At 45.4% G+C, this 15,386-nt stretch overlaps 1 protein-coding gene across 2 annotated transcripts in view; it reads left to right on the top strand.

Annotated features, from left to right (window-relative positions):
• The first annotated feature begins 836 nt into the window (after positions 1–836).
• Positions 837–15,386, top strand: part of LOC130486265 (integrator complex subunit 6-like) — a 37,683-nt gene continuing 23,133 nt past the window's right edge. For both annotated transcript variants that reach the window (XM_056859507.1, XM_056859506.1), the window contains exons 1-3: positions 837–978; positions 1,095–1,172; positions 15,195–15,344. In XM_056859507.1, coding sequence (XP_056715485.1) covers positions 868–978; positions 1,095–1,172; positions 15,195–15,344 — 339 coding nt within the window. In that variant the 5' untranslated portion in view covers positions 837–867. The remainder of the gene's footprint in view (positions 979–1,094; positions 1,173–15,194; positions 15,345–15,386) is intronic.

The raw sequence follows: 15,386 nt of genomic DNA, 5'->3' as shown, positions 1-15,386 counted from the left end.
TCATGGCGACCCTATGAATTGAAGTCCTCCAAAACGTCCTATTTTTGATAGCCTTGCTCAGATCTTGCAAACTGAGGGCTGTGGCTTCGTTAGCAAAGCATATTTACTCGAACGTAGGCTTGAGGCCAATGTGGGCTTACTGCCGAGTAACGCAAGCTTCCAAAGGTGCTGTCATGTAACCCTAACCTATTTGAACAGGCTGCAGGAAGTCCGAGGCTCTTCACTGTAAACGCGCAAAGGACCACGAACGATCTCGTTCTTTCCCCCTCCTCTTCTTTCTCCCACCCCCCCAAAAAACTGTTGCACTACGGATGTGCCCTTAACACCCTGTCCTCCTCCCTGTCAATCATCCCCAGAAAGGAAAAGAAGCCACGGACCGCCTCTTCCCCCCTCCCCACCCCGCTCCCTTTCCTCCCCGCCTCCTCCCAGCTCCGCCCTCCTGCATATGCAAATCGAAGTTATAATCGGCAGCCAATGGCGGGCGCGTTCTGGTCACATGGTGCCTCCGCTGGCGGAGGAGGCTCAGGGAAGAGAAGTTGAGAGTCTCTCAGTGAATACGGGCAGTTCGAGCAAAAGAGTCGCACACGCACGCAGCGGCGGCGGCGGGCGGGCGGCACTGGTGGGAGCTGGGGGAACGGACGAGCCCGCCCCACCCCACCCACCCACCCACCTTGACGGCCGGCCAGGCGGGAGGGGAGAGCGGGGAGGCGGGCGGGGAGAGCGAGCGGGCGGCCGGCCCGGCCGGGGCAGCACGTACCCTGTGGGGGAAAAGCGGGGCGAGAGGAGGAGGAGGAGGAGGGAGGCGAGACCGAGGCGAGGCAGGCTGTGCCGCCGCCGCCGCTCCCTGCCGCAGGGCTCGCCCGGACCATGCCGATCCTCCTTTTCCTCATAGACACGTCCGCTTCCATGAACCAGCGGGCGTATCTGGGCACCAGCTACTTGGATATCGCCAAGGGCGCCGTCGAGCTCTTCATGAAGGTGGGGCCCGCTGCTGAGGGCGCTCCCCCCCACCCCCTTCCCCGAGACTGACGTGTCCCTTTCGCTTAACCCCCCCCACCCCCCAAAAAATAACGTTTTTATTTCAAACTCTGCAGCTGCGGGCCAGGGACCCGGCCAGCCGCGGGGACAGGTACATGCTGGTCACCTTCGACGAGGCACCTTATTGCATTAAGGTAAGGGGTGGGGGTGGGGTGGGGGGAGAACGGCGCCCTCCCGCGCTCCATTTCCGTGGCCCCCCCCTTTTCTCTCCCCCTCCCTTTTCTCTCCCCCCGTTGGTGCCTCCCTCCCTCCCTCCTCCTCGTCCTCCCCCCCTTCTTTATTTCCTTCTACTCCGGCCAGGCTTCGGCCTGGCCAGGCGCAGCCCCGGGGGCGCAGGCTGCGAAGATGGCGGACATTTTGCTTTTGTATGGAGGCGAGCGAGAGGCTGAGGGCGCTGCTGAGATGGAGGAGGGAGGGGGGGAGGGAAGAGGGGAGGGGAGAGGACGGCCGCCCCGCCCGCCCGCCGCGCGCGCGGCGCCTCCCTTCACGCCCGAGCCCGCCCCGTGACGGCGGCGTGGGGAGGGGCGGGGCTGGGGAGCGGGCCGGCCCGGTCTCCCTTGGCGTTCTGCTGAGCTGAGGCTGGCTGGGCTTCTCCCTCCTCCTCCTCCTCCTCCTCCTCGGGGAAGGTGGTGCAGGGAGAGGCAGCGCGGCGTAGTGGTTAAGAGCGGTGGACTCTGATCTGGAGAACCGGGGTTTGGTTCCCCCGCTCCTCCTCCGCATGAGTGTGGAGCCCCGTGGCACAGAGCGGTAAGCTGCAGTCCCAAGCTCTGCTCACGACCCGAGTTCGATCCCGACGGAAGTCGGTTTCAGGCAGCCGGCTCGAGGTTGACTCAGCCTTCCATCCTTCCGAGGTCGGTGAAATGAGGACCCGGCTTGCTGGGGGTAAAGGGGAGATGGCTGGGGAAGGCACTGGCAAACCACCCCGTAAAAACAAAGTCTGCCTAGGAAACATCGGGATGTGACATCACCCCACGGGTCAGGAATGACCCGGTGCTTGCACAGGGGACCTTTACCTTTTTACCACATGAGTGGCGGACGCTAATCTGGTGAGCTGGGTTTGTTTTCCCCCCCACTCCTACACACACACACACACACACACACGAAGCCAGCTGGGTGACCTTGGGCTAGTCACAGCTCTCTCAGCCCCCCACCCACCTCACAGGTTGTCTGCTGTGGGGAGGGGAAGGGAAGGTGGTTGTAAGCCGGTTTGAGTCTCCCTGAAGTGGTAGAGAAAGTCGGCATATAAAAACCAACTCTTCTTCTTCTTCCCCTGGGTTTAAAATAAACACACAAACGTACATGTACTCGCCTGTCACATTTTCGTCCAGATCTTCCCCTGAGGGAGGCAGTAAATCACCCACATTATTAAACAGAACTTCAGCAACGCCTTGAAGATGAATGAAATTTAATTGAGTGTAAGCTTTCGTGAGCAAAAGCTTACTTCGGCAGGTGTAGTGTGTGCTCATGAGAGAGAGAGATGTAGGGCAGGACTGGAGACATACTACAAGCAGAGGCAAGTTTTAGACAGTGACCAGTTAGTGAGAAATCAAGTCCGCTCAGAGTGGATGAGGACTGCCCCTAACTGCTCCCTGTAGTAGCTTCACAGCATCCCTGCAATGTAGGCTAGACCAATCACCTATTTCTTGTCTTAAGGTAACAGATCATTCTAGATGGGCAGCCCATTCCTCAAGGGGGGGTAGTTAGTCAGTGGCTAGGGATGGCACAGCCACGCCACCTCCAGGGAGGCTTCCTGGCCCAAAAATAAAAAATGAATTTTTAGAAAAAAACAAACTCCCCCATTGAGATTCATGGGGCTGTGCAAGCTATTTTGCAGTTGTCATTTGATGCCTGCAAAATGATAGGTTGCTAGGGTGAAAGGGCTTTGGAAGCTGCCTAAAGGCAGCTCTGCCCCTGGGAACGCCCTACTGGACACCAATGCAAACGCTCACACTGGAAAAATGCTGCTAGAGTGGCAGCACTAGCGACTTGCGCTGCTGCGTTGCTCCCTGGAGCCAGCGTAATTTGCCCTGTGCCAGTGTCCGTGCCAATTTGGATGGCACAAGTGACATGGGCACTGGAGCTGGGGTCTCACAGGCTCCTTAGTGGCTGTGCCCCTCTTTCAGGATTGCACGGTTAGTTCAGCACTCTTAATAGCAATTAAGTATAACTTCCACACACAAATTGTGAATATAGGCCAGCACGTGGCTAAATGGAGAGAGGTGATTTTAGTCTTTCCCCCACCCCAGCCCCAAGCACATTGTTTTTCCAGTGTCATATCAGGGTGGGGCTTCCTTGCTACTATGGTAGTCAAAGGAGGCAATTCTTTTGTCCTGTATTTTGCACACATTTTGCTTTGTCTCTTTTTTCCTTTTGAGCAGGATAATCTCTCAACCATCACTTCTGCATCCCATTTTCGTGCCTGCCCCCCCATCCCAGAACCACCATCAAAAGGAATTGTTAGGATCATTCTGTCTTCTTGTGTTTCCACTTCCCTGGTTTCCTTTTCAGTCAGATTCTGGAAGAGTAGTTGCAAAGGGTTAAAACTAAACACGAAGGAACCACCATGTCAGTCTTGTGTTGGGCTATCATTTTTCTTCCAGTAGTACATGCTGATAGAAATATGTGATATCACATAGGGATAAGAAAGGAAGCATTCTGTCAAATGCTGTGATTAGTACATTATGAGGAAGAGGAGGCGGGACCTGACAGGGCTTGTCACTTCTGGCAGCAGCCCTATGTTTATTTGTTTAATCTAGTTCTGCCCCAAGTAGCATAGATTACGGGGGGAATGGTTATCATGTTGCCTTTCCCCATCCTTTATTCCTGTTGGGCTCCAGACATTTCTCTTTATTTCTAAGGGGGTAAGTTTCTCTTCCTTCATCTTTTCTTTTTGATTGGCTTGTTCCCTCTACCTGCAAAAGCAAGACAGATTTCCCTAGATAATTTGCAATCCTGTGCCCACCTGTCAGTGGAGGTTCTTTCTCTAGTGTTCCTTCCCCCCCCCCCCAAGATTTTCAGTGGATTGGCTGTAAAGAAGCTGTGCTTTCCAAAGAATGGCACACTGCCATGGTAGATTTGGGCATGCCACTGCTTCAGACATGTGCTTAAAATTGCCCTGTGTTGAGGTTGAAGTTAAGGTTCACAATTTTTTCCCTTATTTGGGATGTTCTTAAACACAGCTAGATGAAAAAGTGTGTTCCTCTAGCTTTTTCCGTCCCAGGATGTGGTAGTGTAGTATAACTGGATGGTGACAAAAAGGACTGTTTGTCTTTAGCAGCGATAATAGCAATGAGTGAGGCAGCATTCCAGAATCTACTTGTCTTTCCCATTTGATGGCTTTGAATTGAGCAGAAAATAGGCCAGTGATAGCTGGTATCATGCCTCCATTTTGCAACCCTTAACAACACTGTTGCTGTCCTGTTCTGCCCTTCTTTCTCACAGTTGAAAATAACATTTTCTGTGTCCTTGTCAGTCACACTTGCTCAAACTAGTTACAGATTTCTGCTGTCACTGCTTGACTTACAGTGTGCTGTGTACCTTGGCTGTCATTGTTAAGCCAAGCATACCGGAAATGAGTCCATGGAGCCCAGAAATGTTTAAATGGCTTGTTTCACATATAGAGCTGAACTCTTCTTCAGCATTTCAAATACCTTTTTGGTGAATTGGATAGCAGTAGCATGCCTGTATTTCACATTTTTTTTAAAGTTGTTCCTGTAGCTTAGGTTGATAGAGATCCAGAATGGACTTTAGTGTAGTTTGAGGAACTGTATGGGGAAAGCCTGACAAACTACCTGTTGGCTGCTCTGCAAACAGTCCTAAAATTAAAATTGATGGTTGCTGCTGAGTTAGCAATGTTCCCCCCTCCCCCAATTTGTGTGTCATGCTTCAGTTTTCAAAGTGTTTCACAATCCTTTGCTTTGTTGTTTTTACAGCAACCTCTATTTCCAGAAGAACTGGGTATCAAATAGTGGCTCGCTGAAGGCCACCCAGTGAGTCCATGGTTGAATTTGAACGTGGGTCTAAACACAAGACCATAGTTCTCTTCTTGTTCTGATTGAAGCCCAGGAGCGTGATGCTGGATTTCCCAACAACCAGTTACAAAGTTGAAATGTACAATCAGCTCTTTTATAACAGTGAAAACACTTAGAACATTAGTGCCCTTCCATCCGTATCCCCAAGTGGTCATCTTCAAGTTCCTTTTTCATATTGATCCTTCTGATTAAATGAAATTGACTTGAGATTGTTAAGGGCCTTGCAGTTCATCAGTACTTGACAGCGCACTACCAAAGACATTTCAATGCCTTTTTTGCCAGTTCAGTAATGAAATATTCCACTCCTCAAAACTGTCATGGAACTAAGAACAAATTTGCCCATAATCCACTAAAAGCCTTTCCAAAGGCAAGGATACCAGTATCTTGAGAGAAAGAAATCAAAGCTTAGCTGATTTCAGATATAAACACAGAATGCATATAAGTTAGATCGTAGTAAGTAAGGCCATTCATAAAGCCAAATAGCAAAATACTGACTTCAGTCCTCTGTATGCTTACTTTGCTGAGCGACTTGAGCAAATGTGGGGGAGGCCACATCCATTGTTGGAGGAGATGCTTACGGGATGACGGCAAAACACAAGATACAGCTACTCCCTCTCAGGAGATACCTGCAAGTTTTCTGCATGACTTACCTCTGCCATCCGCATTTTATTGTGAGCCTTGCAGTTAACTGATAAAGCGGGCTAATCTTTGCAAAGATAGCTGAAGTTATCTCTTGGACAGCTCTGCAGAAGGAATTCAATACACATCCCTTATCCTATGTGTGGGGTTTGCATATGTTTAACATAACATGGAAGCTTAGTTAATAGATCTTGGTTTCCAAATGAAGAATAGTTAATTGGAATGGACAGTCTTTTGATCTTCTTTGCCATAGTTCTATGTGTTGGTTGTAAACAGAAAAGTCTTGGGAGGAAAAGCTACTTCCTTAATCTCAAGCAGCTTCTTAACAGATTATGGTGCCAAAGCAAAGGTAGCAGTGTTGGAATCACACTGGCAGTGCAAGCCTTTGATTTCTGCTGCTATTCATAATTTATGCAGAAGGAGAGTAGTGGGTGATAGGAGTTGTTTGTAGGATTCCTTTAGAGTCTGAGGTTCAATGTGGGTACTTCAAAGGAGAGATAAATTGACATACAGACAGCTCCGAGTGGTTTGCTACCAGGACTATTTCTTCTGTAAAGAAGGCTTATTGGGCATAAACACAAAAACAGGGTCATATTGTACACGACAAACTGGTCAACTGCATGTCTCTGGGAAAATCACAGTAGAGTGTGACAGACACGGCCATCTCAGGATTTGCCTGATTGTGTCATCTAGTAATCAGGTGTGTGCATGTTAGGTCTTTTTCTCATATCCTACCTCCAAGGAGTGCAGATACATAGCTTCCTCCTGTTCACAGCTTTGAATGTGAGACTGCAGTCCTAGTCTGACACTTATTGCTGTATTATATTGCCTCTTGTCTTGAGGAGGTTTGAAAGACTCATCCTTTATGGGTTTGTCTAATACTTTCTAAAACTGTTCATCTAGTGGTCATCATGGCATTTTGTAAATCTACAAGTTAGTCAGACATTGCGTGAAGGAATGTTTTTCTTGAATCTGCAGCCCTTCAGTTTAATTGAATGTAGGCAATTTCCACTCACAACATGATCAGTTCTATTAAATAATGTATTTTCTCACTTTCACTCTTTTCCCCCTCTCAAAAAATCTGGAAAATATACCACCAACCTCTTACAAAGAGGATGTTTCAATACCCTGAACTTCATGGTTTCTCTGTGCTTATCATCTGTACTGCAGCCTTTTAAAAGCATCATCACTTTCAGTAAATCTAGTTCCTTATAATGAAGAAGATTCTTGGAGTCAAGTATTTTAGAATTCAGCTGGGTATCAACATGTGACATTTGTGAGATCCCTGGTCTGTTCTGGGTTCAACGGACCCATCCTTTTTGTTAATTTTTGCTGTTTGCGTTTGAAAGATACAACAAACTACAGAATCTTCAGTTCAAGTCTGTTTTTCAATTCACTCTACGTTGTCCTTCCTGAAGTGGCCATCTGTGCTCTTGTTTATGTGGAAGTTTCAAATGTCCCACAGGCATTTGGGTAAATTGTGAGTAACCAGGGAGACCAGATTTTGAAACTAAGTAAATACGAGCCTGGTCAGTCCTGGGAGACTAATGAGACCCCCAAGTAAGAGTGAGATAGAAGTTGAATATGCATTTGAGGTGTGTGTGTGTGCACATGCCCTGCCAAGTGACAGCTGACTTCTGGTGACCGTATGGTTTTCAAGGCAAGAGACCTTCAGAGGTGGTTGCTATTGCCTGCCTGCATGTCACAACCCTAATATTCCTTGGAGGGTTCCCATCCAAATTCTAACCATGGCCGACCCTGCTTAGCTTCTGAGAGCTGATGTGATTGGGCTATCCTGGGGCTATCCAGGTCAGCTATATTTGAGGTACTACATCTGAAATGCCTCTTTACTTACTGCCCAAAGAAGATACCCATATGTAATTTCCTTTCCTGCATCTGTAAAGTGTTCCTTTTGCCTATTTTAGGTTCCCATTGGGGAGAAAAGTAGGGTATAAATGAAGTAAGTAAACAATTTACAGTGCCACTTCTTTACAGGATTAATCCCCAATCCATTTGATGATAATTGATGCTCTTGAGGTTCTCACAACAGGCATTTGTAAATGTAAGCATGTCATTTTATAGTTACTCTAGGAGGACATTCTACGGAAGGCCTTCCAAATCCAGATGGACATGATCTGGTTCTTATAGTTGATGCGTAGTAGATGTAGATGCTGCAACACAGAGACTGTCCGTGTCTCTTTCAGACCCTTCTCTCTGAAAACTCAGCTACTTTGAATTTTCCAAGGCTCAGAATACCTCAAGACTCTTGACGTTCTGTTGTGTTCTGTAGTGTACAATAATGCAAAAGTACTTGGTGCAAACTGAGGCAATCTGCATTTCTTGTAGGGAGCATCTGCATTTTGGGCCTCTCCATTAGCTGTTCACTACACATTAAGAATGGAGGGAAGCATGGGAAGAAATTTAAAAACAGAAGGCACTAAGACTGATGTGCTAAAGAATGTAGGGAAAGGACTATGCTGGGCCTGTGAAGCTTGGATTTCAGGCTTCTGTGTTTATAGCAACTACACCCTGGTGTAAACTTGTGTGTCTGCAGCTCCAAGATAGTTTTTGTTTCCACTGTCTTGTCTTTGCTGAATTATTCACTGCTTTAGTCTTTGAAAAGTGGCTGGCTTGCTGGCAAGCAATGCTTGTTCTGACAGTTCCTCTGGAGCTGTCACTGGAAAGTCCCCCCCCCTTAATCTCTGGTCAGAATGACTTCCTGTTTTCAAAACTGCATTTTCTTCCTGGAAGTGAAGTAGACACTCCTTATGTAAGTGCCTGATGAATGTGGAAATTGATTCTTTAACTCTTTTGGGGTTAACCGACCTTCTACAGCCACCTAGTTATGGCATAGGTGGCTGGCCAAGGACGCATCTCCCGACCTATGTGTTAAGAAAGTACCTGTTGTGTTCTGGCTGTGCTGTTAAAGCCCTGTGAGCCTGGTAATTCATTTTGCTGTTAAAAATAGAGCTTCGTATATGTATTGAATGGCCCCAAATGTTCAGAACGCATGCTTGCAAGTTACTGTTTAAAAGATTTTTATTCCTTTCAATAAATTCCTTTGAAGCAAGGAAAGGACTATTGCAGTATTCGCACAGGACAGACCTTCACCTCATAATGCAACCAGCTGCCCATTCCTTTCCTTTTATCCCTTAGAAGCTCCTTGATCAATTGATCTTGAGCAGCATATATCTAGTGTTAGAGGGATATAAGGATTGAAACAAATCTTGCCACTGACAATGTAGCCTTGGGGTCCCTATCGCTTAGTAAAAAAGGCATGTCAGTCACAGAGGCATTGGATTTGTATATTAAAAGGGGGGAAATATAGTGTGATCGAAGTTCCTCGTAAAAGCGGCATTCCAAAAGGGCATGGGCTAATTAGTCAATAGAGCCAGAAGAGCAAGGGCAGATCCTTTCTGAGTATGGTATATTCAGAATTCTGCCCTGCATTACCATGGAAGGGTTAGCATTCAATCTAGCCAAGCAAAAAGCTCTACAGAGATGAGTTGTCAGATAATCAGCTGCTCATTCAGAGAATGAACTTACTGAAGTGATTATAAGTTTGTTTCAAGCGCTTCTGTCTTGATGCTGTATATTCAGTTTTGGTTTGTATGCATTATATGTTATGTGCAGTTCCTTTCCTATATTCAGAAGCAGTGGAAATTTGGATTTTAATTTGGAATGGGTGTAACCCTGTGATACTTGTGGTATGGGCATTGATCTATTCTGTTGTCGTGCTGGTCATCTAAGGAACACAGCCAGGCACATTTGTTTATTTATTTAATGTTTATTTATAGTCTGTCTTTCTCATTGAAACTCCAGGCGGATTACATAGTATAAGTCAAATACAGTGAACAGGATGAGGCATCCAGTAAACAGTGCAATGCTGCAGGTTGTGCCCTAGATACTTTATTAAAAGCCCACGTATTTCCATTTGGCAAGTTCTTCTTAACCCATGAAGTTAATCCCCAGAAAATGATGCTATTATTAATGGTTTATGTGTGCAGTAGGAAAAAAACAAGACTTGCTGTTCTGTGTAGCTTCCCGCTGTGTTTTAAGGCGAGGGGAATTGCAGTGAAGCCTGTGGAATTCTGTGCAAAGCCAAAGGGCTATAATGGCTAACTCTCTAGTTTTATGGGCTCAGGAATCCCTCTCAATAATTTAGACCCAATCTTTGGTGTCGATTCAGGAGTAATGCTAGAATAATTAATCCTGGGCAAGGAAGTTTGAGAAGCATTAATCAGTCCATTGCTTGCAAGTGCAAGGGTCTTGTGGATCTATGGACTTTTGGATATACTTGCACATGAAGCTATCAGAAGGAATATTAGGAAGCATGATCATCTCCAACATTCCTTAGTTAATTGCCAATAGGTGAGATATTCAGACTGACAAATGGATGTATACTAACATCAGACAGATTGCAAACAGATTCTTGCAAATTCACATTTTAAAAGTTGATACCTAATATATATACCTAAATGGCACCCCTGTAGACTCTTAAACAGAATCTTCCTAGTCTGATCCATACTGCCTGTTGTTATTTGTTTCAGATTGGCAAAATAGTTACAGTATTTTAGTCACTTGGCTGTTGGCTGATGAGCCTCGGTAATACCCAGCTTTCCTGTTCTTTGTTTTGGCTGCTCTGATTTTGTGAATCTGTTGAGGAAAATAATTTCCTCCTCAACTGGTCTTTCCACTCTGGTTTTAATTTGTCTCCCACACTCATTTCCAAGCCCACGATAATTTCCAGGATGGTGAAGGTTGACTTGGAGGTCCTCTTTATTACAAGACAGTTCTTGGGTGAGACCCTTAATAACTGCCTGGGGGAAAAAACCAGGCATGGCAGTTAGCTCTCAAGGAGTCTCTTTTGCAATTGTGTGTAAATTTCATGGGTGAAGTTTAATGAGGGGCTTGTAGCAAAGTGGCATGTTGTTAACTTGCCAGTGCAGAGCTTTTCGAATAATTAATGCAGGAACTTCAGAAAGGCATAAAAATACTGGCAAGTCTGAATTGGATTCATAAGAGAAAACATGCAAGCCTGACTCTGGTAATCTGCCTATGTATAATCACTGCCCCTCCTTGTTTGTTCTTCTGGATCTCAATCCGTAGTCACGCCTCTGTGGTTATTTTTCTCTGCTGGTTAGGAGCGTGATTGTTTCACTGTTGTCTCATGCAGTGTCAGTTTAGCGGCGCTAACATCAAGCAACTTGAAATTGGCAATCTTTTTTTTCCTGCTTTTTCTTGTCTGGCACTAGTGATGGGCAAGGCTGGGTTTGTTTCCATTAATAAAACTCCGGGTGCAAGGTATTTCTGCAGACCTTCCCTGTGGAAGTTTGTTATAACCCAAAGGCAGTCTACAAGAGTTGAAACCAAAATAACTTGATGGGGTGGTCTGTGGCCTCTCTTAGTAGATTCTTAATACCTGTCCGGTGACTAGGCCTCTTCTTTGCCTGGGAAAATGCTGGGTGCGTCATTAGATTAGTGTTTAATGTTGCTCCTCCGACCTTTATCTGGACACCTGAGGTCAAGGGAATTTAGCCATCTAATAAGCGAATCTCCTTTTGTTTATAGTTATCTTGAGATTGGTGGACATCTCGTTACCCACTGGTATGATGTATGGTGCCTTTTGACAAATAGATAGAGAATGGGATACCTGTGACTATTTGGGATTCTGCCTGGTGGGTTGGATGGAGTCCAGAGTTGTATCAAGACTATCACAGACTGGCCTTGTCAAGCTGTGCCAAGATGCTTGGTCTTGGACCCATTCCCCAAAAGGGAATGTTGAGGCTGTTTTAAGTACGGGATTAGTTAGCAAGACAAATTTCCATATTTTCTTGTTAGTATTCTGCCTAAAAACTATATTTCTACTGATTGTTCCCGGTTATCTTTGCTTTTTAGGATTTCTGTGAAGTTATTAAAGATTTTTCTTATTTTTATTCATAATTTTTGGGTGTGACCTGACTGTTTAGAAAACCCTGTCCCTGGCATTGGAAACTGCTTGGTTGCACTGACTAACTCTATTAGTACTAGGAGGGGGGAGGGAGCAGAATCCCAGAATCCCCCAGCTGACCATCATGAATACTCGCTCCCCCAAAATAAACTTCTGGTGTGCAAGAGAGCCAGGATGAACCGTGGGACATCAGTCTCTCACTGCCTGTCTTATTTCCTGACACAAGGAAGTGCTACACAAAAAAGAACTAGGGGGAAGAGTTGGGAGAACTCAGTCCTCTGCTGTGACTGGGCGGATCCAACCTTCCTCCAACTTAAGTGGCTCTCCCTCCAGTGGAATACCTGTTATTTTGATAAGTGATGTGGTAGGATGGGGTAGGATTAACTCCATTGCCTAAATCTTCATAGGAGGTTCTTCCGTGCACGTTTTAGCCATGTCCCCATAAAGTTCTTGGGGGAATCTGTCTCATCTCATCAAAGTTTCCATGTAGCTACAGTACTGTTTTTATTAAGCTCTGTGAAAGGTTGGGAGAAATCATGGGGTAACAGTGCATGGCGTGGACCACACATGGTCTGTTGCGCAATTCCTCTGCGACTCCCTCTTTATACCTTTCTGCACTTCTGGTTATGGCTAAAGCATTGACTTGAAAACTTGAGAAAATTTATGTGAACCAGTTCTCTGAGAATTATAGGACAGCACAGACCAGATTACCAACAAGAAAATTAACTGCCTAGAGAAGAGCTGATTTTTTTCTTAATCTGGTTGCCAGCATTGAGATATTTTCTGCTTGTACTGTGAAACTTCTCAAATCTCTATGCTCTCTCATGTCAATTAAATTACTGCCGAATCACTGATACCAACTGGTGATATTTTTTCAGGATTAACAAAATAATTCCCTCCAAAGTTGCATTCATTGTGTTGAGTCATACTTGGACACTTCCCACCAGATTTTCTTTTGGTCCCCTGTTGTATGGTGGAAGAATTAAGTGTATGTAGTGGATGGCCCAGGCTAGCCCAATCTGATCAGATCTCAGAAGCTAAGCAGGGTTAGCCCTGGTTAGTATTTGGAAGGGAGACCACCAAGGAATTCCAGGGTTGCTATGCAGAGGAAGGCAATGACAAACCACCTCTGTTAGTCTCTTGCCTTGAAAGCCCTACTGGGTCATCATGAGTTAGCTGTGACGTGACGGTACTTCACATACGCAGAGTGATTTTAATGGCTGTCTGTGTCAGTTGGCTGTTCTTGCCAGGCAGCTAACAAGTCTTTTACCAGGAGCTTGACTTACAAATAACCCCCCCACCCCCACAGTTTTGCAGCCCAGGTGATAAAACTTGGTATGATCAGTACAATGAAACTAAAGCAGTCATGTCTGTAGGATAAATTGTAACCTAAGGCAATGCTATCCATATTTGGTCCTAATTAGAATTAGGGTGGTGATTTTTGGGATTCTGGCAGGCACGGGAGTTGGTGATGGATTCTGTGAAGTGGGGCAGAAATGTGTGACTTCATGGTGGTCATTAGAAGCTCCTCCAAGACCACTTCCTACCTCTCTGCCTTTAAGCAAATACTGGTTTTGGTTTTTAAAACTTCTCTGTAGCTTCACTTACAAAACCTGAAAATGATACATTATATGAAGATGAGACAAAAAGCTCAACTAGTCTACCGCCTATTTCCTGCATTGACTAGCTGGATACTTCCAGGATGTTTCTCCTTCAGGGCACCAGGACATGTACGCAACAACCTTTCTCTGCCTCTCCCGAGAGCTGGTCATCTGTGCTGTACTAGACTCTTTTTAAAGCCATCCAAGTGGCAACTGCCATGCCCGTGCCAGGGAATTCCCTAAATGCGTGAAGATGCACTGCCTTTTGACTTTCCTTAAACTCCTGTACATCGTCCTCAGTGGGTGACCCCTGAGCTGTAGTGTCACATCAGAATTCTCTCCCCTTTTTCTATCTCATACATAATTTTATAAACCTCTGTTCTCTCCCCATAATTGTATTTTTTCTAAAATCCCTAGTTCTTTATTGTTTCTGCATGTTTGAACCCCTTGATTGTTTTGGGCGCCTTGTACCTTTTTCAGCTTTTTAAAATGTGGGACAAACAGACTGCATAGCATTCTGTCTGCATTTGTATTCATATAATGGCATTGCGGTGCTTTTATCCCTATTTTCAGTGGCTAATATTCCTTAGTACAGAACCGGCTTTTTTTAGAACGGCTGCTGTTTACAGTGTAGATGTTTTCCTTGAGCTGCCTGTTACAACAGCACATTATTTCCTGGTTTATCACTGTCAGTTCAGAACTCATCAGTATCTATGTGATGTTTAGGACAAAAAACAACACACACACACACCTAGGAGTATTATTTACGTAGAATTGTGTGTGCTATTTTGTTGCCATTTGGCCAAGATGACAAGATCTTGTTAGAGCTCTTCACAGTCTATGTGGGTTTTCAACCATCCTGAGAAACTCACAGATTTGTCTACATTACTTTTCATACCTGACTCCAAACAATTTAAATAGCAGGCATCCTGATGCTGATCCACAGGGAACCCCCTGCTTGTTTCCCTCCGTTCTCGGAACTATCCATTCACTGCGATCATCAGTTTCCTGTTTAACCAGCTACTGATCCTCATATTCCATGACTGCTAGGGAGTTTTTCAAAAAGTCCATCACAAGTTTTTTTGAAAGTACCAGGTATAATTTTTACTAGTGTGTATTTTGCTGTGTAGTGGAGTGTTCCTAGCAATAAAGAAACTACTCGCAGTCCAGTGGTAACTGGCTCTGAGTGGGCAGAAGAGCTTTCCTGTCATCAGCTGAAAGCCTGGGAATCAGAATTGACCGTATGCAGTAAAACAACTGGGGGCAGGGGAGAGAAATATCTAACTTCGTAGAAGTGTTGGAAAATTGCTATGTGTTGGATCATATACAGGATAAAGTACATGGCGAAGGGTGTAAGTGCAGATTCTGCACATACGTACAGCAGTTTTGTTTTGCAACCTGGCACAGAGAGCGTGGAGACATTGCATTATTTAGGACACGAATTTCTAGTGCTGGGACTTGGTTTACTTCAAGTAGTGTGGGTTATTTGGCAGGTATTTTACCCAACGAAGGCAGCTACCATTACTAGCACTGAAGGATTAGTAGCAATTCAAAGGTCCTTTGTAACTGTTAATTTAGGTTTAACACATTGGAATGGACTCTAAAAATGTCATCAGTTGGATGCAAGTGAGAAACGAGGGAGATATTCAAGAGGACGGTCTCCTTCTGATTGGTGGTAGTTCTGTTTGGCTGTGTAAGCTCCCCCCGCCCCCAGCATTTCCCTGAATGGATCAGGGATGCAAATGGAAATCTCCTTGAACAAAAGAGTAGTAACATTCCCTTTGAGCACAGACTGTAGTAAAAGTAATGTTAGACTTCTTGTTTGGGGACTTCCTAGAGGCACCTGGTTGGCCACTATGTGAACAGACTACTGGACTTGATGGACCTTGGTCTGATCCAGCATGGCCTTTCTTATTTTCTTATGCCCTTCTACAGGCTGGATGGAAGGAAAACCATGCCACTTTCATGAATGAACTGAAGAATCTGCAAGCCTCTGGATTGACGACACTTGGCCAGGCTCTTCGATCATCGTTTGATCTGTTAAACCTCAACAGGCTAGTGTCTGGAATAGACAACTATGGACAGGTAATGAAGGCTGGCATGTCATTTCTTTGCTTTTTGTGAAAA

Source organism: Euleptes europaea, chromosome 13 (genome assembly GCF_029931775.1).
Source record: "Euleptes europaea isolate rEulEur1 chromosome 13, rEulEur1.hap1, whole genome shotgun sequence".
Lineage (NCBI taxonomy): Eukaryota > Metazoa > Chordata > Lepidosauria > Squamata > Sphaerodactylidae > Euleptes > Euleptes europaea.
This window is presented reverse-complemented; position numbering and strand designations above follow the sequence as displayed.